Source organism: Eulemur rufifrons, chromosome 16 (genome assembly GCF_041146395.1).
Source record: "Eulemur rufifrons isolate Redbay chromosome 16, OSU_ERuf_1, whole genome shotgun sequence".
Classification (NCBI taxonomy): Eukaryota; Metazoa; Chordata; class Mammalia; order Primates; family Lemuridae; genus Eulemur; species Eulemur rufifrons.
Window position 1 is genome coordinate 78,215,740 of NC_090998.1, and position 25,849 is coordinate 78,241,588.

At 39.8% G+C, this 25,849-nt stretch overlaps 1 protein-coding gene across 4 annotated transcripts in view; it reads left to right on the forward strand.

Moving 5' to 3' along the window:
* Window positions 1–25,849, forward strand: part of ANO4 (anoctamin 4) — a 325,441-nt gene that overhangs the window by 291,469 nt on the left and 8,123 nt on the right. For all 4 annotated transcript variants that reach the window (XM_069490108.1, XM_069490103.1, XM_069490107.1 and 1 more), the window contains 8 exons: window positions 6,116–6,152; window positions 8,366–8,477; window positions 9,482–9,539; window positions 9,678–9,775; window positions 11,445–11,587; window positions 16,519–16,671; window positions 17,678–17,825; window positions 22,764–22,883. In XM_069490108.1, the coding sequence (XP_069346209.1) occupies window positions 6,116–6,152; window positions 8,366–8,477; window positions 9,482–9,539; window positions 9,678–9,775; window positions 11,445–11,587; window positions 16,519–16,671; window positions 17,678–17,825; window positions 22,764–22,883 (869 nt within the window). The remainder of the gene's footprint in view (window positions 1–6,115; window positions 6,153–8,365; window positions 8,478–9,481; window positions 9,540–9,677; window positions 9,776–11,444; window positions 11,588–16,518; window positions 16,672–17,677; window positions 17,826–22,763; window positions 22,884–25,849) is intronic.

The window sequence follows — 25,849 nt, forward strand, 5'->3', positions numbered from 1 at the left end:
GATAAGATCATACTGTATACCCCTTGGGGAAATTTAGAGAAAGAATATATGTAGAACACCCAGCTCAGAACCTGTGACATAACTCGGCAACGTTGGTTCCTGTTTCCTTGAGAAAACGATGCAAGGAAACTATCAAGGTGGGACATGTTGCTTTTGTTGATTTCCAGCCTTTTTTCAATCGCATATTTCAGCCCAGATCTTTCCCCCAAACTCCAAACACATATATCAAACTGCCTACTTGACCATCTCCACCTGACACTTGCAACCCCAAATTCCCCATCTTTCCTCCAGAATCTGCTCTTTCCACAGCCTCCCCCATTGGAGTTGCTCAGGCTAAAACCCTTCCATGGGTGGGGAACCTGTGGCCTTCTGATTTCAAGATTGTTCTTTTTTAAGCACCAAAGGAGGCAAGAAAAGCTTCATCTTTCTCTGCTGCACCCCTTTTAATAAAAGGGTTTGTTCTGTAAAATTTAGATTCAGTCAAAAGGCTACACTTAAGGAACTAGAAGGCCACGCGTGGCCTGAAGGCCACAGGTCCCTGGTCCAGGCCCCCAGCCTGTCTTACCTGGATCACTGCAGGAGCTTCCTAACTGGTCTCCCAGCTACCCTGGTGTAGGCTCAATGCAGAAGCGAGAGCTTTTCACATGGGAGTCAGCTTGCGTCACTCCTCTGTTCACAAGGTGCAGTGGCTTTCATCAGCCTTAGAGTAAACATTCATGTCTTCACAGTGGACTCCTAGGCTTTCCCTCATCTGGCCCCTGTGACATCTCTGACCTAATCTCCTCCCCCACTCACCCTGATTCACCTGCCTCAGCCACATTTGTCCCTCAGATGTTCTCACCCAAGAACCTTTTAGTTGCTATTCTCTCTTCCTGGAACCTTCTTTCCCTCAGGGTCTGCATAGCATACTCCCTCACCTCCTTCATATCTTGTCCAAATGTCCCTTCTCTAAGAAGTGCTTCCCTGGTCCCTCTATTTACAGTTGCAACCCACTCCTGCCATCTGTCAATTTCCTATCTCCTGGCCTGCTTTATTTTCCTCTATAGCATTTATCATCATCTAATATGCTGTATATTTTACTTATTCATTTTGTTTATATCTATCATCACCATTTGAATGTAGGCCTATACGAGCAGGCCTGTTTCTCTGTTTTGTTTTTGTTTTTCACTGTTATTATTCTCTAGTACCTGGAACAGGGCCGGACACATAAAAGATACTCCGTAAATTGTTGTTATTGTTTGTAGAACAAAGGGTAGTAGCTGACATGGTTAGACTTTGGGGTCAATCTATATATAAAAATACTGACTTGGGTTTGTAGTAGGGAATAAACCAGATAATGTATGTGGAGTGCCAAGCATACTGTAAGGCATGGAGTAGACATTCAATTAATTATAGTTCCCCTCATCCTTATTTATACTGAACCTGAAATCTAAGCCATAGTGCTGAGATGCTCACATCATTAGAAGAAGGCTTTCTAAAGGCCAAGAAATTTAATACTATTATCAATACAGCTTTATCTATTTAGACTGGCACGTTAGTTCTTTAAACAATCCTGACTTCCATACGCGATAAACTCTGAGTGATTCCTAAGACAATTCAACCTACCCAATAACAAAGAACTCTATGACTCCTAGGTGAATTAGCAATTACTGAGCTAATGAAATACAGGTAATTTATTAGTAGTACTATCAAAATACACAGGAACTTCTTTATTGTTCTAGGGGGAAAAAGTTTCAAAATCCAGGAGTTATAAAAAAGAAAAAAGAGCTGTTGCTGATCATTTTGATGTGATGATGGTGCGACTGCTTGGCAAGTGGGGAGTGAAAATAGGTGTTTGCCACGCCCTGGATATCCCCCTTCTTCCTCCCACCAGGACTCAGTTAGTCTCAGTGTTGACTGTGGAACACACACTGTGATGGAGAGTGATCCACAGTGAAATTAACGAAACAGCCAGAGGTGGAAGGTTCTGCGTCTGGGTAGGATGCAATGAGTTAATGCTGACTGTACTTTTATCATCTCTTTACTCCAATGCCTTATTGAAGTTTAATTTATACATCTTCTTAAGAAGTAAATGTCCATGTACATGAAGTGGATCTATAAATATATACTTGCCCATACATTTTCTGCTTACATTGCAAAGCACCTACTATGTGCTGGGAGCCAGGCAACAAGACATTTTACGTGTTTTATCTCACAAAGTATTTCAGAGTGGCCAGAATGGATGATGTAGAGGGCACACACTGAAGCTAGCAAGTATTATTCTTAGGAATGCCTTCATGGTTTATTGTCATTTATTTTAGATACAATGTGAGCACCTCTGGTGCTCTGATTTCCCAGCCAACATCAAACTAAAATAACATAAGATTGCTGAGGCAAGTATACTGACGAGAACAGGAAATGGCAAGCCACAGCAAGGAGAAGGAAAGAAAAGGAAAAAGCATCATAAGAACTCAAAAAGCAGCGTCAGCCAGGACCCTTTTGTTCAGGGGCCACTTGCCTCATGCTCTTCAGCCGTCTCTGATGACATCTCATCCCAGCACACACATTTACATGCCTGTCATATGCCCTGAAGCTTCGTAGGTTCCGTTATGAGGGCGACCAAGTGTGTAATATAGTTTGAAATGGTTTTCATCAGAGTATCTAAAATAAAAATGTTTACGTCCTTAGAAAGAAAATATCAGCATAATGATGACAGACTAATGACTACAATGTAGCTTTGACCAGTTCAGAACTAAACTCTCCTAGCTTCTGAAATTTCTTGACTTAAGATATTTTCATGACCCAATAATATAGATTTTTTTACAACTATCTAAATTGTTTTCAACTACTTAAAATTTCGACAATACTGATCTTGCAAAATAAAATCACCATATATAGACATTAATTATTAATACTTTTTTATTAATTCAATATAAAAACCTTGAGAGCTAGATTAGTTTTTAATTTATATTTGTTAAAGACTAATTTTTTTTTTTTTTTTTTTTTTTTTTTTGAGACAGAGCCCCGCTTTGTTGCATGGGCTAGAGTGAGTGCCGTGGCATCAGCCTAGCTCATAGCAACCTCAAACTCCTGGGCTTAAGTGATCCTACTGCCTCAGCCTCCCGAGTAGCTGGGACTACAGGCATTGCCACCATGCCTGGCTAATTTTTTTTCTATATATATTTTTAGTTGGCCAGATAATTTCTTTCTATTTTTAGTAGAGACGGGGTCTCACTCTTGCTCAGGCTAGTCTCGAACTCCTGACCTCAAGCGATCCACCCGCCTCAGCCTCCCAGAGTGCTAGGATTACAGGCGTGAGCCACTGCACCTGGCCTAATTTTTAAATAATATAATTATTATAAGTCACATATTCTGTTTCTGACTTTTTGCTAGATTTGTCCAGTCCTAACTGAAGAAGCAAATCTATAAGGGATGCGTACTTTCTGGATTTGATGATGTATATTTATGTTCATGTAGCATGTACTTTAAAAATAGAATTCATATTATTTCACAAAACTTCTTTAGATGCTAACAAAATATTATGCCTCTTAGTAACTAGTTAAGGGGTACTTAGTAGTTTACATTTTATTTCCTGTCTTGAAAAGTAAATATATCAAAAATAGAGTCAATAGGAGTAAATAGGATGGATTTTCTTGCTACTAGTAATACTGTTTCAATTCTGTTCTGCTTCGCTAGTGATCAGAGAGCATCTCAGCATGGTGGCTGCCAGCTAAATAGGCCAGCAAAGGACGTATCCCAGGAGGAGACGAAAAAGTTATGACTGTCCTTTTTATCCAGCCATAGCAATATGAATCAGGTCTTTAATTATAGTTGTAAACAGTGAAAACCACAATCTCTTCTTCCAAAAAGAAGCAAGCCAGAAAATATGACTGACATCAGAACGAGATCACATAACGTCGATCAGGCTGACAAGATAAAATTAGAAGTACACATAGCTTCTTTGTGTATGCATCCGTAAGATCAGAAAGCTTTCTGTCAGTCACAGATGTTAACAATCAGAACTTGTGCCATACAGTTTAGAAAACTTTGATGTTCAGCTGCTCTTATCAGAACAAACCATCCATGGTTTCTATCCCAACTGCCTAATGAGATAGAAGACTTTTTCCAAAAACCTCTCATCCTGATCCCTTAGCCGCCGTGAGCCCCTCTGAGTACGTGCCGTTCCCTGCTGCGTCCTGTCCAAAGTCTCACTGTCAGCACCCTCGTGTCTTCAACTTGTCTGTCAGGTATTCACAGATGCCACGGATCCCCACTGCATCCCCATACACTTCACCTTATTTTCCAAAAAGTTATTATTAATCATATGTTGACTCTTATGTTCTTCCTTTTTAAAATTTCAATTTTTTCAGTGTTCATACCCAATTCACAACGGTGCATCATCAGATCCCAGGACATTTTAGACAAGTGTGCAAAGTGAGGCACTTTGACAAACATGTGTCAACGTGCAAGATATGAAAGATAAACTAGTTAATCAAGAATTGTATGTTTGAGAAAGATAGTCTCATGAGTCAAATCTAATTTTCATTGATAATTACACCATTGAACAATTTTAATGTTACAGTGCATTTGGAGTATTAAAATGTTTAATTAGAACATCTGTCCTAATCTGTTGTTTACCAGGATTTTGTTTTTATGATCAAATGGGTATGACTCATTTGTAACACAGGGTTTCTTATTGAAAATTACACCAAACTCCTTTAACACTGGACTCCAAGAGTCTGAGGTTTCTATGTACAAGATTTGATCCTATGACCGTATTAATTGTATTTTAATAGAGCAAACCACAGTCATTGCTGAAAGCTTGGAGTCATACAATCTGAGTATTTTGCCTGTTTCTGTGGCTAGCAGAAATCTCAGAAAAGAGAATTCTCAGATAAGAGAATAAAAAATTTAGGACCTTAAGGTCAGTGAGTTCAATACCCATCCCACCTACATACGAGAAAAGCAGTGGTCTGAGGAAGAGGTGCGGTAACTTGCCCAAGTCCTGGATGGTAAAGCTATAACTTCAGCCTGGGGAATTTACCCAGCGTGTTTTCACTACTTTTTTGTTTGTTTGTTTATTTTCAATGAGGCAGAGCTTGTTCTGCAGCCCTGGCTAGAGCACAGTAACATCATCATAGCTCACTGTAACCTCAAACTCCTGAACTTAAGCAATCCTCCTGTCTCAGCCTCCAGGTAGCTGACTACAGGCATGTGCCACCGCACCTGGCTAATTTTTTCTGTTTTTGGTGGAGGTCTCACTCTTGCTCAGGCTGGTCTCAAACTCCCAAGCTCAAGCGATCCTCCCACTTCAGCCTCCCAGAGTGCTGGGATTACATGCGTGAGCCACCACACCTGGCCTGTTTTCACTACTTTATAATTTTCATATTGTTCAACTCTATTAAACTATTTTCCTTTTCCTTTTCATTTATCATCCTTCATTTTAGAAAGAGCACTTGCTCTTTCTCTCAGTTTATGCCCTCTCTAGGGACTGTCCTAGAGCTGGATTTGCTCTAAACTATATCTTCTGCACCTTGGCACATACACATGTGCACACGTGTACACACACACACACACACACACACACAATTCCCTCAAGACCATCTATTTACCAGATGGCTGGGTGAGTTAAGGATGTGTGAGTTAAAGATGCATCAAGTGCACTAATGGAAAAGCAGAGTAGTATAAGCTCTGGGAGTTCCAATAATGTTTAATCACCCCAGTGTTTATGAATGCTGTAATCTAGAATTTACAGCAGTCCATAAACAATAGGATTGCAGAATCTTATTGTTGGAAGTGGTCTTAGAGATTTTACATTCAGGATGCCAAGGCACAGGAATATTGTCACTTGCCCAGTGTTACTTAGAAAGCTGGTAATTAGTGGCAGGTAGCCTTGTTGCCACAGAATTGTTCACCTAAAAATAAGAAGGGAGATTTAAAAAATAACTAAATGGGACATTGTACATTTCTTTCTTATCTTGAAAGGGCACAATGGTTCACAATGTTTTCATTGTTTGAGCAATGGATGATTAATGAAATTATTTTCACTCATGATTTGATTACCTATTTCCTTTATAATCATAGATTTTAGAACATCTACAGTTCATTTGTTAAATATATAAAATTTCTTTTACAGCTCTATGAAAAAGTTGCGCTGCTTCTGACAAATTTAGGTAAGTGGAACCCTTTTTATTTCACGATGTAGTACTGTGGTCTGGAAAGTATGTTTCAAAGCTTTCTTTCTCAAACACTGCTGAAAAGAAATATTCGCTTTATTTTAAATTGTGTACAATTTTTTTCTTTGCCCTCAACAGGACATTTTAAATATGTCTAGTAATTGGAGGATCTTTTCTATCTAAAACTTTAAAACCTGTCACAAACCGTAACTGTCATGAGCTAGTGTGCCTAAGTTTTCTCTTCATGTACAAAAAAATAACATCAAATAAGTACCTATGTATCAAGTATCCAGTGTCATTTAGATAAGTGTTCATTTGCTATTGCCTACAATTTTAATACAATAAAATTTAAAATGTGTTTAATTTTCAGCCAGGAATGGTGGCTCATGCCTGCAGTTGCAGCTACTTGGGAAGCTGAGGCAGGAGGATCATTTGAGACCAGGAATTCGAGACTAGCTTGGGTGATTTAGTGAGACCATATCTCAAAAAAAAAGTATTAAGTTTTTGATAGTATGAAAAATCACAGCAAATTTTGCTTTGATGACTAGGAGCCTTTTACCAAAAATATAGGCAGGCAAGCCATCACTGATATTTATAGAAATAACATTCATCTGGACAAGTCACCCTAAGAATATTTCTCTGACCCCATAAAGCACCAGAATAATCCGGTAGCCAGCAATAAGTTATACATTTACCACATTTTTCAAGATAAAGATTTTGTCCCAATTTTATGAACAAGGTATTAGTCATTGTGCTCTATGCAGTTTGAGAAAATTACTTGTTCCTACATATAAATTGCTTTAATGCATTCTATGTATAGCTTGTCCAGAGGGGGAAAAAAATCACAAAAGTGCTTTTATTTATAGTAATCACTATAATAATAGATAATATTTATTGAACCTTTCTATGTGCCAGATACAGAGCTAGGCATTTTACATTATCTCTTTTAATGTCATTGAAATCTTCCATCGCCACCACTTCTGGCCCAAAAAGATAGAAAGAAGTTTATGTCCATGGACGAAGTAAGTGCATGTTGGTAGATTGGGTTCAGTGGCATCTTGGTGCAGACTGGTAAAGATGCCAGTGGAGATTCAGTCCTGGCCCATCCATGCCTGAGACACCTGGGAACTCAGCTGGCTGGCAACCCAGGACACCATTCCATGTAACCACGGGGTCAGTAGCAGAAGTGAAATGAAGCTAAAACCCTCTAAGAATCTTTTGTCTTTTCTGCCCTCAACAACAGTACCACCTTGTTCTGAAACTGGCATTTAAAAGATTCTAAATCAGATTCTCTCCCTTCCCTTCTCAGATGTGTTCCCAGAAAGCATGTTGAGTTATAATTCATGGAAAAGGAATTGGTGGGGTGAAGTGTTAATTGAGCAATTAGAAGCTTGGGGAACATGGAAACAAAGAAAATGCTGTTGCATTAAATCCATTTTCTTAGACATTGTTTAAGGTGACTGAACAGCTCCCAGGAAAGGATAAGTGCATTTGGCATGAGATTTCCAGTTAGAGGGTTGAGCTTGCGGGCAAATAGATGCATGTTTTGGTTTACATCACAATGTCCAAATGCTTTATGGACGTCGAAATATAAGCAGACAAGAATTGGCCTCTGACTGAGGTCAGGAAATGGTAAGACACAGATGGCCACGTGCAGTAAAAGCCCTGAACATAAGCTCATGTCTTTGGAATTTGTGAGTGAGGATGGACAATGATGGGTGAGGATAAAGGTGCAGGATCAGATACCGTCAGCATCTGTGATAGGGACCTGACTCCCTTGTACAGCAGGCTGGCATTAGCACTGGAACGGGAAGTCGAGACCAGGGAATTCTTAGGAGCCGGGAGGGGATCTGACTCGACACAGGCCCCACCCCAGGGGCAGAAACCAAGAGGAAAAGGAAAGGAGAACCAGGGCTGGGAAGGAGGCCCCTTCAGCCTGGCTGTCTCTGCTCCGGGATCTCTGGGCGTCATTCTGGATGTTCAGTCCCCTGGGATAGCTCCATAGCCACTTATCAGATCCTCGTTGGGGCTGGTCTGTGAGCTTGAGGATCCTATGGAAGGTCTGGAAGATTCCACCACACGCCGTCGCATGCCAAACCGGAGTCTCCTGCGGCAGTCTCTGCCCCGCCCGGCCTGTGCGGAGAGGGACAGAGGCAGCTGAGAGGGGGTCGGATTCAGCCTCTCAAACTCTGCTCCCCTTTTGTCCACAGAACAGCCTCGCACGGAGTCCGAGTGGGAGAACAGCTTCACCTTGAAAATGTTTCTTTTTCAGTTTGTCAATCTGAACAGCTCCACATTTTACATCGCGTTCTTCCTCGGAAGGTAAGAACCTGACCCCTTCGCACCTCCCCAAGCCAAGGACAGGACACTCGGAGGTCACTGACCAGGGGTGATAGAGAAGCCCCCACTTTAGGGTGATTTATATGAAGTGTAAAAAGAGCAGAGCATCTTCCTCCTTTTTCTTCCCAAACCTCAAAACCACCTCACGTCCCAGGGAAATAGTCTTCACTCAAGAGTGCCTGTGCCCCTTTTATTATGAAGGTAAGCAGAGGAAAATAGCACACGTGAGTGATGCCTTGAAAACTCTGGCCTCTGTCTGCACTGAATCAGGCCCCGGGATCTCATACCTGAGAGCAGGTGGCATAAGGGGAAGGTGGCCTGCAGCATGTCCTGGATCCCTGACTTCACAGAAGAGGGAAGGACATCCCGACAGGAAAGGGGGCAGAAACAGGGTCCCAGAGGATGCCTGGAAACTTTTAAATCCAGCAGTTATGAGGATGTGGGAAAGCTTCCATATTTAGCAGTAATGTTGCATGAATTCCATCGCATTTGGAAGCGTTTCTGAGGAGGTGGGGAACAGGGAAGGGCCGGGTACAGGGTTTTGGTGAGATGGATGCAGCAGCCGCTCCTCAGTTCCAATCTATTCCAGTAGCACGAAACTCTAGTCAAATAGTTTAATAATGTTTAAAAAAGATAGCATTACTGTTATTCAAAAAAGATCCAGTGTGTTTAAAGTCAGGAGTAAAACTGCTGCTTACACAGGCCAGAGCACTTGACATTCAGCAGGAAATGTTCAAAGTCACAGCAAGCTGCAAGAACTGGCCTCTGCGGTCAGCAGCTGGACAGAAAGGCTAGAAGAGAAACGTCCTCTGGAGAATTCCAGAAGCTGTCATCCTGACAGCTCTAGAGGGTTTCCTAATTCCTTTAGACCTCATGCTTAGGGTACCAGTAACTCACATTGGAGGATGTGCTAAACCAAACCTAATATTCACTGAAAGCTCAGACCTACCGAATGCTCATGGCTTGTTTTTCTCTGTGTGTTGAAGATTTACAGGACACCCAGGTGCCTACTTGAGGCTGATAAACAGGTGGAGACTAGAAGAGGTCTGTATTTTCCCTTGTTCCTTGCTTCCTATGGACTTGCATTAAACAGCCTTCGGGCAACTTTGTGTAGATTAGAAACCAGACACCCTTTCTTCCTCTCCATTGATTCTGGAATTTCTGTGTTTGCTTACCTTGCAGTGCCACCCTAGTGGATGCCTTATTGATCTCTGTATGCAAATGGGTATTATAATGGTGCTAAAGCAGACCTGGAATAATTTCATGGAACTTGGCTACCCGTAAGTACCCTGGTATCAGTAATGGAGAGGCAGCATTGCTCATTATTGGCTTTTCTAGGTGTGGCAAGTAAGATAAGCAATGCAGACATATATATGTACTTGGAACTAAGTGCTCACATTTAGACATTCAAAAGCAGTCATGAAAATAATAACCATTGGCTCTTTTGGAAGATTTAGTACAATGCACATGAACAAAAGTGAAGAATTCTTTAAGAAGTCTCTTTGGGTTTCTAAATATTGGATACTTGCTTGCTTTAAATGATGCCTGTGACCCTCTGGGCTCCAGCATTCAAGTCCCTAGCTGTGTATGACACATTAATTATACCTCCACTCCACCATCCCTGTGATAAATCAGGGATGGTAATTTTTTAAAAACTACCTTAAATTCAGACCATACAGAAAAAGAACTTATGGAAAGGAGAAAAGTCTAGGGTTTCAAAAAAAGAGCAGGAGTATTTCTAAGTCAGCATATCTTAACCAGTTGACAACAATGGACAAAAACTCACATCACTTTTGTAAGGATAACCTTGAATTCTGCTGTGTTTGCTCAGTTCCAGTCAGTTAAGTTTTAAGGGGGATGTAAATCATCAACGCTTCTATTTCTGCTATAGCTCCACACCTGTCGGCTTCCATGTCAGCGCAGTGTCTCTGTAGGGACATAGAGAACCCCAAGTTTCAGGGAGGACCACTCAGCCAGAATAATTAGCTGAAACGTGGTTCACTTCAGAAAGTCTTTTCTTAGCTCCTTCTCAGAACCTTATTTTTAGAAATCTTATTCCAGGTATTTAATGTCCCCTATAAATCTTTTTTTTAAAATAAAGCATAACATACAGAAAAAACCTCTCAGCTTTAAAATATAAAGCATAATCAAAATGACATAGACATCAAGGGAGTTATGGACATAGAGCAAAACTGTGAAGTTGCCAGGGTTTGTCTTTGATTCTCATTCCTTTATTTCCTTTATGTCACATGTTTTTGTTTTGGCATTTCTATTCCTGGATACCCTCAGCTTTTTCCTTGCCCCCTACAGAACACAGACCTCCCTCTCCCCCATTTCCTCATGCTTTCCCACATTATAAAATGCAGTCCTGAACAATGCTAAGATTAATGTGCTAACCTCACCAATGTGAGGTGCCTTTTACTGGGAGTCAGAACCCCTGTTGAGCTCACGCCAAAAGCAGAGAAGTGCGGTTGTGGAACTGTGACATCCACGTGCCAAGACAGGAAGCATTTTGTGGGCTTGCAGATCTTCTAAGCCCCTGAAGTCAGACTATGCAGGTCAGCACCCATCCAGTAAGATTGCTCAAAGGTCTTAAATTAAGCTGCTTAAGCCAAATCTTCCTCTCCTCAGATGTCTGGGTGTTGCCTTTGTACTGCGGGGTCAGTTTATAGATATTCTCAGTCCTCTATTTAACCCTCACAGGCAACGCCAAACATGAGACAGTTTCATGAATCATTCAAATAAATTAATCGATCATTCTGTTTACTTGCAAGTAGAACTGCTTGAAGTATAGATTCCATTGTTATTTTCTTCCTAACCTAGGGCTTTATTTTCTTGATAGCCTGTCCTGAATTTTGCTAAGCTATGGTTCTATATTCTAACTCCCTCTTATTATGTAAGTCTCATGAACAGTTCCATTATTTGTAAGAAATCGATCTTGTTGCACAGGTTAATTCAGAATTGGTGGACTAGAAGAAAAGTACGACAGGAACACGGGCCCGAAAGGAAAATAAGGTTCCCACAATGGGAAAAGGACTATAACCTTCAGCCGATGAATGCCTACGGACTCTTCGATGAATACTTAGAAATGAGTATGGAAATATTCTACTTTATCCTATTAATTATAAATGTAAATTTTAGGTCTCTGGCTACATTCAGCTAAGCATACACTCATTAGCATCAAGGCCATCAGTGTGTAGGGATTTCTGAGCTAAACACAGAGGAAGCAGCGTCCTGCTTAAACTATGCTACACTTTCATTTAAGGAATCAGATGTGTCTAGCATTAAACCAAAGCTATTTCTCTTAGCATGTATCTAAGACCATGGGCTTTGGAAACAGATTACCTAGGTTCAAATCCCAACCCTATCATTTGTTAACTGCAAAACCTTGGGCAGTTACTTAATCTCTTTTCATCTCAGTTTTCTCATCTTTAAAGTGGGAATAATGGTAAGAGTAATCACATCATGGAGTCTTTATGTAGATTAAATGATTAATGCATCAGAAGGGCTTAGAACAATGCGTGGCGCACAGTGTGTATGTACTTGGTACATGTTAGCTATGTCATTATTATTATTATCATCTCCTGGGGGGAGCTAATAAAATCCCTTAGCAGAAATATTGAGAATTTGTGTGTGTGTATATATATTTTTTAAATTTATGTTTAAGTTCTATAACATAGAGATAGAAGTGGGGGTGGGGTGGGCAAGATACATAACTTCTGAAGGAATCAGTTCTTTCTGGGCAAATCTGAAAATTAAAGGAGTAGTAGAATTGATGCTTATTGTTTCTTAGATTGCTTGTGTTCTAAGTATCTACTGATATCTTTAGAGTTTCAATTACAGAATGGCAGAATGATATAACTTGGAGAAGAAATCAATTTGGGCATTAAAAATAATAAAGATAATTCATTAGGAAAACTAACCACTTTGAGGTCTCTTAAAGGACTCTTCTGCTGTAAAGAAGGAAGTGAACAATAATGGTATATTGAGTACTTGACAAAAACCTTTTACATGGATAGAATTGGTAGTGCTCCAAATACTGAAGTGTCTCTGCAGCATGAAACAAATCTCAGAAACATCACAGGCAGACTAGTGAATCCTAACTGCTCACATCTGTTCTTGTTGTTTTTGCTACTTTCTTAATGATTTCCCTTCTTTGTTATATTTTTTAAAATATATTCACTGAAGTAAAATATATAGTGAGAAAAGAGTATAAATCATAAGTGTACTGATTGATGAATTTTCACAAATTTACACATAAATATAACCAAATCTATGTAGATGAGGGTTTGGCAAACTACTGCCCACAGGTCAAATCCATTCCACTGCCTGTTTTTGTAAATAAAGTTTTATTGGAACATGACAATGCCCATTTATATATATATTATCTATAGCTGCTTTTACATTGTAAGAGTAGAGTTGAGTAGTTGTGACAGACTGATGGTCTGCAAAGCCTGAAATATTTACCATCTGGCTTTTTATAGAAAAAATTTGCCATCCTGAGAGCTAGATCAAGAAATAGAATATTATCAGTATTAAACTTCTTTGTCCCCTCTCCCATTTGTAACACCTCCCTAACCATTTTCCTAATTTCTAATACCCTATATTAATTTTTTTCATCTCCACGTAAATGGAATTATAGAGTACATACTATTTTGTAACTGGCTTCTTTCATTCAATGTCAGGTTTATAACATTCTTTCATGTTGCTACAGATAGTAAAATTTCATTTTCCTTGTTATGTAGTATTTCTAGGATGTAGACCTGAAGCAAATTTATGAAGCAGGCAGAGTTTGTATTTGACACTCACCTCCATCTTTCCTTTTAGTCATGTGGGGTTTTTTTGCACTTTCACTCCCAGATATACCCCAAATTTCTGCCCTACCCCCATCATAGACCCCATCCCTACCAATCCCTCAACCCTCTCCCATGTCATGAAATGTACTCCTGAGCACTCTAGGTATTAATGTACAAAATAAATACATGTTATTAAAAGTCAAAGCCTTTGTCAAGTTTGAATCAAAAAAGACAAATTTACTTGTGGAAGCATAGGCATCAGTGTGCCAAAAGAAGGATTATTTTATGAATTTACAGATCTTCTAGGCTCCTGAAGATCGGACTGTACCACTATTTATCCATCCTTTCTACTGGTGGTAGACACGGGTTGTTTTCAGGTTTAGGATCTTATAAATAATACTGCTATGCACATTTTTGTGCATTTGTTTTGATTGACATATGTACATATTTCCATTGGGAATTTACATAGGGGTGGAGTTACTGGACCATAAGATACGCATTTGTTGATATTCAGTAGACATATGAAAATGGTCTTCAAAGCAGGATTGTGTTAATTTACACTCTGACTAGCAATATAAGAGCTCCATTTATTTCTCATACTTACTAAAACTTGTATCAGTCTTTTTAAATGTTAGCCATTGTGGTTGATAAGTATCAGTATCTTATCATGATTTTAATTTAAAATTTTATGACAATTGGCCGGGCGCGGTGGCTCACGCCTATAATCCTAGCACTCTGGGAGGCTGAGGCGGGTGGATCGCTCGAGATCAGGAGTTCAAGACCAGCCTGAGCAAGAGCAAGACCCCATCTCTACTAAAAATAGAAAGAAATTATCTGGCCAACTAAAAATATATATAGAAAAAAAAATTAGCTGGGCATGGTGGCAATGCCTGTAGTCCCAGCTACTCGGGAGGCGGAGGCAGTAGGATCGCTTAAGCCCAGGAGTTTGAGGTTGCTGTGAGCTAGGCTGACGCCACGGCACTCACTCTAGCCCAGGCAACAGAGCAAGACTCTGTCTCAAAAAAAATAAAATAAAATAAAATAAATAAAATTTTATGACAATTAATGATGCTAACCACCTTTCATATGCTTAGAGTCATTTGAATATCCTCTTTTGTGAATTTACCTTCAAGCCCATGTTTTATTGGGCTATCTATCTTTTTTCTTAATGGTTTGTTTGTCATTTATATATTCTGGATATGAGTCCTTTGTCAGATAGATATGTTGCAAATAAAATATTCTTTCCCAGTCAGTGACATGATCCTCAAGCTCTTAATGGTATCCTTAAATGAACAGAAGTTTTAACTTTGTTCTTCTTCAATATTGGTCCCATGAGTTTTAGAATCATATTTCTAATTTCTATAAACATCTTACAGAGATATTGGTTGAAATATTTATGTATATGCATATAAAAATATAAACAAATACACTGCAAGGATGCATGCAAAAGTCATGTCAGCTGTTGCCTCTGTGAAGGAAGAGGAGACCACTCGAAAGCAGAAATAAAAGGGACTTTTTCTATATAGCATTTTATTTATTATATTTCCGAAAAGATTTGAAGCAGGCATGACAAAACGTTACCAAGAGTTAATACTAACTCTTTCATGGGTATGTAGAAGTTTGTTACATAATTCTCTGTGTCTTTCAATGTTTAAAAGTTTTTGCAAATGATTTTTTAAAATTTATCTACCTCTATCCTACAACAAGTCTCCTCCCCCGGTGGACCCCACCGAGAAAGCAGCAGTTAATGGACAACATAGTGAATCACTTTAAGACCAATAACACGTAGGTCACATCTGTGCTACGTGAAAGCAATTGTTTGGTTGGATTGTAGGCCATAAAATATTTAACTAGATAATTAAGTTGGTTTTGTGTCAGATAGACAAAAACTATGAATGAACTAAACATATTTTCCTTTTAAACTTGTGTTATTTTTATTGTAAGCACAACTTTAAAGAACTATTCTTTAGTGAGTCTTACATCTTTCTGTCTATAACATCCAGTACTCTTAGTGATTGTAAGAGTCATCTCTCACAGTTTCATTTCTACCTGATGGGTTTTCTTTACTTTCCTGGCCTTTATTCATTGTAATTATGTCAGTCACCAGCATTTATCTGTAGGTGACTGACAGGACTAACAAGTCCCTTCCATACACAAAACCCCTGTAGTGGGTATATCAGAAATAGAAACATAAAGAAGTTGCCATTCCTACCTTCAGGAAGCCCAGTGCAAGAGGGGGAAAAGATGGGCAAAGAATCACAAAATCAAGACAAAGTCAATCTTATGGTGATGAGCAGAGTTATAGGAGCTACAAGAGGAGGCAATAGTTCATTGCAATTACAGATGAAATAAAATTTCATCAGAGGACTAACACAAACCACAAGTACTTATACAATGTGTTCCCATAAAACCAGAAGTCAAACGTGACCAGACTAGAGTTTTGTTTGGGAAACCCTGCAGGAGTGTGGGGTCTATTTGGACATGAGGCCTGGAAGTTTGCTTGGCGTGAAGTTATTGAGACCCTTCAATGGCATGGTGAAAAGTTTGGGATTTATTCTGTAGCCAGTGAGAACCTACTGAAATGTTTTGTGTAGGGAAATACCGAGTGATGGGCTTGAACCAACATTTTAGGCACACTGACAGCCGTGTGATGGGGGAGGCAGGTGAAAGTTTGGAGGCAGAGAAGCCAGTTAGACAGAGTCTGAACTCCAGCAGCGACAGTGGAGAGGAGGGAGAAAGGAGAAACATTTTTGGAGAGTAGTTGTTAGGAATCGGCAGCTGATGGTTCTGAAGGCTGAGCTAACTGAGACCTGGTTTTTACACAGGATGACTCTAAGGGGAGAAAGGACAAGAAAGGAGGAACAGGTTTAAGGATGAGATTGAGACATTAGTTTGGAGAGTGCTGTTCTGTAGCGTACCGACAGACCACTGGAAATTCCCTGAGAAGAATCAGGGTTATAGAGAAAAAATTAAGAATCCTTACAAAGATTGGCTCAATATATGACTGTATACCTTTTACACCTTATTAGAAAGTAACAGCAACAAAACAGTGATTAATACATACTTAGCATTTGCCTTCCAGGCTCCTGGCCGTCTTTCTGGAAGACATGTCCCCTGTGCTTCTGTACTGGGAAAAATAGAGCTTCAGACAATGACATATTCAGATCATGATCCCTTTGAGAATAGTAGTAGAAAACCAATACTCTCTGTTCTTTTTTCTTCTCTAGTTCTTCAGTTTGGATTCACAACTATCTTTGTGGCAGCTTTTCCCCTAGCACCACTTCTGGCCTTACTGAACAACATAATCGAAATTCGACTTGATGCTTACAAATTTGTCACACAGTGGAGGAGACCTTTAGCTTCAAGGGCTAAAGACATCGGTAAGTTGTATTAGGGTATGTTTTTCAAAAGATATTAAACATCTGATGGATAAAACAAGAAGAGCCGCCAACTTTAGATTTTTACTTATAGTTTCCATGTAAAATGATTCACCTGATTTTTGTAAAAAATAATTGTATTAATTTTAAATAATATTAGACAAGAAGTAAAGTTGCCTGTTTGGAAGTTTATAATTTCCAGTGCTGGAGAATTTGTACTTAAATAGATTCTCAATTTGGTTATTTCTATCTTAAGACTTTGGAATCTAAAATTTTCATTTATTATCACTTCCTTTTTAAAATAGATCTTCCACTCGCTTAACTTTGTTTTTTCTCTTTCCTAAATGTTTGCCTGATTCACATGAAGCATTATCTAGTTTTTCTGTTGGCAGAGATGAGCTTGGTCTTTGTCTAGAGATGCTGAGTTGAGTCAGATGCAGACTTCTTGAGAGGCAGCTGAGATCAGAGACTTTTATTCATTTCTATGTCCAGTGCTTAGTGCAGGGCAGGCAGGCGCTCGGCCAATGTGTGTGGAAGAGAATTGAATATGGACGTTCTTGCTTACTGTGGTCTTTTAACCTCCATATGAAACAAACACACATTCAGCGAGCACCTACCCAGGGTCAGTGTGTCAGGGCTGGGCCCACAAAGATGAGCAGGAGGGACTCCGTTTGTACCTTTAAGGATCTCCCAGTCTGGTGGTGGTTGGACGTTGTGTGCGCTGATCTTACATGGCGTTTTGGTGCCTTATCATTGACCAGAATTTTCTGCCTTATGTCTGATCCTGACTATTAAGTCATGAGCACATTGGCACTTCCACAGAAACTCCTTCAATGCCAAGGTGTTTGCAAGCGCAAATTCTCACTCCTGGTTGCAAGTGTCAGTATGTGGAAAGAGGAAGGAAAAAACTCACCAAAAGGACTGTTGAAAATGAGTTACCTCCATTGTGTTCATACTTATTACCTCTGCTGTTGTGTGTGGAACTAATAAAATACTTCTATTTGAATAGGAATTTGGTATGGAATTCTTGAAGGCATTGGAATTCTCTCTGTTATTACAAATGCATTTGTCATAGCGATAACATCTGACTTTATCCCTCGCTTGGTGTATGCGTACAAGTATGGACCTTGTGCAGGCCAAGGAGAAGCTGGGCAAAAGTAAGTGTACTGTAAAGCCACTATGAAATCTCTATTTCCTAGCCACTGTGTGGTATTGAACACTCAGACGGAATCCTCTACACTAGGGAATATGGAACAGAAGCCCAAGATGAGGGGTCTGTGGTAGGGAAGATGGAATTATGACACAATAACATTATCCGCCAAAGAAAACACATCCTAATCTACTGAAGGCTTGGAGGCGGGGCTCGTGCAAGTCAGACAGGTTTTAGATGGAGTCCAGTGTGAGAGCAGCAGTTAACCATTTTCCTCGCCCGCTGACCTCTGCCACTCTGAATTCAGAAACGTGTGATATGCTCATGTGTGTAGCCAAAAAAATGATATATGATGTGATAGGTAGTTATGTCATTTTTATGAGTTTGTAAAAGGACAGATACAGTCTGATTCACATTGCGTCATTATATGTAGACCCTGCAAATTTTACATGGGAAATACGGAACCATGTACTGAGTCCCCAGTGAGTACTCAGTAAATAAATATTTGTGGGATAAGTAAGCGAATGATTTTTTCCTGGCCATTGACCTGCCCAGTGTCTATATTAGCCCAGGCAAATTGGGTAGACTGAGCCCCCCGGAGGGCTCAGTTCTGTGGCACTGCCTCGGTGGCTCCTGAGGCCAGGGCACTATATATCTGGTCAGATAAAGCCTCCTCAAAATTATAACATGTCCCCTAGCTTTCATTTCTGTACCTTGGGAAAAGGACAAGAAGTGTTAACATATTTTTAAAATCCCTGTTTGGCTAAAGCCAAATTCAAATTCTAATTGTGGCATTTAGACGTCTGTAGGTCAGAGTAGGGTGTGTTTTGGGATCAGAGGGTCTTCTTAATGTCCCAGAAATCATCCTACTTGGGCTGCTGCCTCCTTATACAAGCAGCTCTGCCTCCCGGGTCACTGGCCTGAGCCAAATTAATTGGTCCCCTACAGCCGTTGTATAATAATTTGATCAACTCCAAGGAGTAAGGTGCTGCCAGAACAAATCAACTGAATTCATGCAAACCTGGACTGGGTCCAATTTCATTATTAATCCTTCATAAATGGGCTAAGGCCTGGATGATTGAGGAATGTGATAAAGATTTACAATCCAGCTATCCAAAAGGCTTCTATCAAGTTCTTCACTACAATAACCATGTGGCCATGACACAGTAATTATTTAGCAACGTTAAGTGACCATATCATCTCATTTTAAAAGAGATTCAAAGACTGATGTTATACTACCCAGGCATTTCTTTCTAATTGCAACTGTGCTCGGTTTAGCCTAAAAAAAACTTACCTTCACTCAAACCACTTTCACATGTATTTTGCATTTGGTTCTCAAAACAACCCTGGGAGTGGGACATGCATTATTATCCTTACTTTGAGGAGCAGGAAAAGATTAAGAGAGGGTCAGTCCCCAGTCACAAGGCAGAGAACTGGGGGAGCCCACGCAAAGGTAGAGCCTAGACTCACAGGTGTGCTGTGTCCTGTCCCGCCAGGGCCCAGCCCCTCTAACCGTAATCCCCGGGGGTTTAAGCCTCAATGGTCATTTTAATTCTTTCCTAACTTCAAACATGGTAAAACCTGTCTTATTTTTTGGGTGAACCAAAAACTAAAACGGGAACATTTATGCACAGTTGATGGCAAATCAAAGCTTTAGAATTTTAACAACCTATTAGATTTAAGACAATGTTCATGGTGATTAAAATATGTCTTATAGCTTCCTTGAATCAGTTTTATTAAGCTCTCCAGGGATTTTCCTTTCCTTTTTTTTTTTTAACCTTTCCCTTTGAATTAAGAACCTTCTGCCACTTTCAATTTATGTAACTGCCTTTGTCTTTTAATCCACTGGTCTTTTTTCACGTCTTCAAATAGTTACATTTGTGTATATTTCTTCATGAATTTTATTTTCTGCCCCACTGACCACTCTATTACTTTTCAGATTTTTTTTTCTTTTTCCAATTTAGAAATGCTTTAGAAATGATTTCACTCATAGAGTAGCAGCATATTGTCAAATTTTAGAAAGTTCTAGGCTTTGGGGTAGTACAGTGATTGCTGGTTCATCCTTTTCTCATGTATTAAAGGATGGAAAACAATAAACAAGGTGTCGATTCTCACATTTAAATGAATGTGGTCTTCTCGGAAGTTACTTGAAAGAGACAGGCATCCTAATCCAAACACTACCTTACAAAAGACATTTTCTGAATTTCTTTTCTTGGAAATGCTTTCAGAGGCCATCCACCAGCCCTTTAAGAAAATGGACGTTATAACTTTGTATTCACAGAAATCCTTCTTTTTTCTGGTGCTTTTTTTCTTGGTCCCTCTCACTTCTCCCCAATCATCAGTGTAGCCTCATCTTTCCTCTGTCTCACTGTTCTGTGGTGGTTGGTCACGGTGAGGGTACGTAGAGCTCCTGCCAGTCAGCTGAGTGATAGACATGGATCTGCCACTGTCTGTGACCTTCCTGCTCTAACAGTAGGTCAGCGAGTTGACACGTGGAAGCCACCGGCTGAACTTTATACAGCACAGTGTGGGAAATCTCATTTCCCCGAACTGATGACAGCCCCAGCTATTTGATGTTGGCAATAGCTTAGATTCTACCATGCTGAAAAGGACTAGTAAAATGCCTAGATGGTTTGGTGTCAGCAGTCCCTCTTCTTCCTGGTTATGGAAATGATATGGAAAGAAGACTTCCACAGCTGGTAGTTATGTATTTACATACTAGGTCTACATTCAAGGCTTTGCACAGGGAAGGAGTAACCACCCATTAAAGACACATTTTGAACTTGGATTTATGACTGCCATTACATGAATACACTTAATAAATAGGTTCAAAGATACACCTGCTTTACTTTGGGGGAGAAGGTGTTGTTCATGAGACAGGTGTTTTATTTGAATTTAGATTCTCTCAATGGAGTTTTTGAACAGAGCAACCAATGGGCAGCAGCTTTAATCTCAATAAAGCCTCAGGGCTGCTTTGTGAGATAAGAGTGCAGGAGCCATCATGGATATTCCATTTCAATGCTGGGCCTGTTCTTCACCAGTTTCTAGAACACCTTTCCCTTGCTCAGCTCCTGAAAAAGTGCTAAAACTGGCCCCCTCTCTGTGACAGCTGATAGTCATCAAGGCTCTCGTTTGTTTTCATGTCAAGCTCTAGACATTTCATAGATGAGGGAGACATAACGCTGAATTACCCCATCAGGGAGTGGTAGGGGACCCTGCTGCCAGGAGATTAAGGCGTGTTACACACCCACAGACCATTTGTTTCACCCATGAGTGACTGACAAATGGGTTCTTCAGCTTGGTTCATTTTTCTTTAATGCCATGATAAAGCCAGTGGTTTTTCTTGAGTGAGACGACACACAGAACACATGTGCTCTCAGGACTACATTCGTGTCATCCTTTTGGCTTAGCGTCCAATAACAGCTTGGGATAATCACTCCAGACGTGTTAATGAAGAGAATGTGAAGATCATGATTTATTCATTCAATCAATAATTATGTATTGACCTCCTGCTAGATGCAAGAAATAAATAAAATGAATAATTGCCACTCACATTTATCTTACTATTGACTAAGCACTGTACCACATGCTGTGCCTACATCATTTCTTGTAATCCCCACAGTCACCCTAGGAGGTGGGCACCTTTGTCACTTAAAAAAGTTACACAAGTTGCCAAGATTGCATGGCTAGAAAGCAGCAGAGCTAAGGTTTTACCCCAAAGCCTGAGCTTTTAGTACTGTACTTCCTCCTAGTACACAGTGCAGGTTGTGTGCTTAACAAGCTTCTTATGCCTGGGAAGTCCATGCAATAGTTTTATTCCTGGTTCATTCTCAAGATAATGTTCTGCATGTAAAACACTATTTAAAGAAAAATTTATAAAAGTTGTATCTAAAAGTGATAATTTCATGCAAAATTTCAAACATTGCTATTTCAGTAAATGTGCATGTTTACCACAGTGTTCAGCATGTAAAACTCTGTTTAAAGATAATGTATAAAAGATGTTTCTAAGAGTGCTACTTTTTATCATACTTATAAAAACTACTATTTCTTGAATGGAATTGTTAATAGAATGATTGATAGAGTCATTGATTTTATCTACCCATTCAATCTAGAATGAGCGATAGAATTCCTGGTACTTTAGTTTCCCTCCAATCAAATCAATTGAATTCAATATTTGCTGGATTCCTACACTGCATGAGACTCTCCTAGGTCCTAGGATACAAAAATACCTGACACCTGCTTTGCTCTCCAAAAACTACAGCCCAAAGGAGAAGACATACTTGTGTGCTGCCAACACTAGTACAAGCTCTATGGTAATTGTGAACTAGGTATAGTGGCACTACAGAGAGAAGGAAAGGAGTGAGTCATGCTGACTGGGGGATTAGGATGTCTTCCCAGAAGGGAAGGCATTTCAGTTGGCCACTGAAGGATAAGTACTATTTCTACTCGTAAAAGAAGAGGTAGAGAATTCCAACGGAAAAGACAACTTGAGCAGAGGCAAGAAAGCATATGGTGCACTCAGGGAATATAGTCGAGCATGACCGCAGTGTGGCATGTGAGTTAGGGAGGGGATCATGTTTACACCAGTCATATTTGGGGCATTTTGAGAAAAAATATGTATAAAATATCACTATGTGTGTGTCATCAATGAAAAAAGCTGTGACTTACATGCAATTCGTGCTCATCACGCAATGCTGTCTTTAACCTATTTCACTGAAGCAGTAATTGGGGTAGAGATGTTCTATATGACAATTCTGCTCCAAAAGGACTGGAACGAAAGAAATAACTTGTTCCTGATTGAACATGCCCAGGGCTGCCTGTGACAAAGCAGGGCCAGCTAAAGGCACTGAGGACCGCAGGGACTTCTAGGAAACAGAGCCTTTAGTGGACTGGCTGCAGAGAAGGAGATCAGTATGCTAACTATAGAATTTGTTTTCTCGTGTAGATGCATGGTTGGCTATGTGAATGCCAGCTTGTCCGTGTTTCGGATTTCTGACTTTGAGAACCGATCTGAGCCCGAGTCTGATGGCAGTGAGTTCTCGGGCACTCCTCTCAAGTACTGCAGGTGAGCGTGGCACTCTTGGCATGGCTCTGCCTGCGCAGGGCTGGCTCTACCATGGGGAGGCTTTGCTCCAATGGCCCCTGCTGGCTGAGTGAGTTTAAAGCAGTGGTTGTCAACCTTAACAATGCATTAAAATCACCTGGGGAATTTTAAAAGCTTCTCTGGCCCAGGCTGAGACCCAAACCAATTAAAACAGAATCTGGAGGAGTGGAACTCAGATATTAGTATGGTTAAAGAACCTCAGGTGCAGTCAAAGTTGAGAACTCCTGGTTTAAAAGGAAAAACTAAAATTATAGTAGCCAAGGGATATACACCTGGTCCAGGGACTCAGGGACAAACAATCTCTAGGTGGTTTGAGCAGCAGCTATTGAGGGCACTTGTTTTTGTTCTGCTTCTCTCTCTTGCCCGTATTGTATAGCATCACAGTTCAAAGGCTGAACAACTCATATGTACAAAGAGACCCAACCTATTAAGGTTCCACCACAGTTGCCTCTGCCACACATTCTTGTTCTCTCTCTCTCCCTCTCTCTCTCTTTTTCTCTCTTTAAAAGAGGAAATTAATTAAACTGTGCCTCTTGATGTGTATCCACACAATAACACATGACGGGGAATTTATTGAGCACCTACTATGTGCCAAGAACTGTTAGTTCATTTAATAGTCACATCTACCTTCTAAGGTAGGCAGTATTATCCCATCTGACAGATGATATAACCATTCACGAATCTCGATGAAATTACTTGTTACAGCTGTTGAATTCAAGTTCAAATTGTATTAACACCTTTTATCTTAATACTCTAATGTTATAATAATTTTGTAGATTTCCCAGGAGAACATTTTATGCTCTCCCTGTAATAAAAGCATGACAAAGGACAGCCACGGAGTCCTAGACCCTTTGACATAGGGACCTTTGTAAGGATCCACTTCAATCGCTCGTTTTACAGAAGGGATAGCTGAGGACCAGAGATGGCAATTGATTTGTCTGAAGAGAAACAGCAAGGCTAGTGGTAGAATTCAAGGCTCCCACCTTTCGTTGCTGTGTTCTTCCAAGTAGCTTCATTAGTACAGGTGACACAAGAACATGGGTATACACTCCCCACATGCCACACTGGCCTGGAAGGGACTCTGGACAGAGTCATAATAGTGAGGCTCCAACATGGTTCTTTCTGGCATTGGTATATAATGTCTATGGATAGTGATTTTTAGCTTTCCATGAAGGCAAATCAGGTGATCATTCTTTTGTAAATTAGCCCCCTAAACTACTTGCTGGAAAATAATCTATTTTCTTTGCCCATTTTCTTTCTTTTGCCTGTAAATGTTTTTTCGAAGAAATGGGCACAGGCACAGAAACTAGCTGTTTGGACCAATAGTAGCCCATATTTACCCACTTAGTCCCAGTGTAAGAAACTAGATCCTAGAGAGCAGAAACTGGCTTGGCCTGCCTGCTAGAACGAATGACGCTATGTGCTCACTGTGTGGGGAAGACAGGCATGGATCCCACTGACCCTGGGCATGGGCAGTTCCAAGGGGACAAGAGAGATGTGAGAAGCCAGGTGGTCCCTGTTTCTATTCAGGGACAGCACACTCTCCACCCCCTTGAAACACTCATACCAAGTTCCCAGTGTGCCATTGGCTGTCAGATCTCATCAGGTGGCCTATTTCCTTCTCCCACATGGAAGAACAAGTAAAATGAGGAGAAAGAGTAGCTGGACTATAACCCAGTATGGCTCCCTGTTGGAAGAGTAAGCAATCAAACAACGACAATGGATGCTTTCTTCAGGAGATTTTCCACTTGCTTGTCCAGACCATTTCACACATGATATTATTTAGCAAACATTGTTAGAGCCATATAGGATTCCAAGTATAAAATGATTCAAAATAAAATGCCAATTATTATTTAAAAGTAAAAACCTTGTACTCATTAGAAAATAAGATAAAATACAGAGCTTTTCTCTTCTTTTCCTTCCTGACTCATAATTCTTCCTGCCTGTTTCACATTGTGGCATAAAAGTACATTCCATAGATTATGAATATGAATGCAATTGTTGATACTGTCATGATTAATTTGAATGATGATGGTTTTGTGTAGCCTTTTTATTAAAACTTCCCTAAAGGAAATATTTTTAAAATTTCAATTAAAAATAAGATAAAATAACATTTCAGGCTTATTCAAAGGTTCTAAATTGTGGTATATACACACACACACCCCATCATGAAAAATAGAAACATGGGACTTTTATTTTTAGTCATATAGCAGGTGAGGCACCAAGATCAGCTCTCAGGCTTAAAATATCTAAACATGTAGAGAAAATCTTGAAAATACCTCAAATGCATCAATGATACGGGAAGAAAATTTGACATTCTAAAGCCAAAACTAAATGAAGGCAGAACTTAGAGTGGTACACAGAGCCTTGCAAACAACTTTACCCAAAGGCAATTTGCTGAACTGAGTGGGCTGGAGGTTTGTTTTTCAGGGCCTTCTATGGTTAAGAAAGGACGAGAAAATATAGGAATGACCAGCCCATGAGTAAATCTAAATATATACTACACAAAACAACTCTAATATAGTCACACTACAGTCTATTATACAGCAACGAAAATAATTGAGCTACGTGCAACAGTATGAATGAATCTGAGTAACATGATAGTGAATAAAACCAGTTCCTAGAAAACAACATACAGTAAAATATCCTTTCTATAAAATTCAAAAACAAACAAAGCTAGTATAATATTCGCACAAATGTATATACACATATCCATGTACATTAATGATAAAAATGAAATTCAGGATAGGAGAAGCAATAGATGTTAGAGATTTACCTTATGTGAAGACATAATATAAAATTATAGTAATTAATCAGTGTGGTAGTGTCACAGGAATGGATAAACAGAAAATGCAATAGAATTGAGAACCCAAAAATATATCGGATAATAATTAAAGAGGCAATCACAGAAAAACACATACAATATG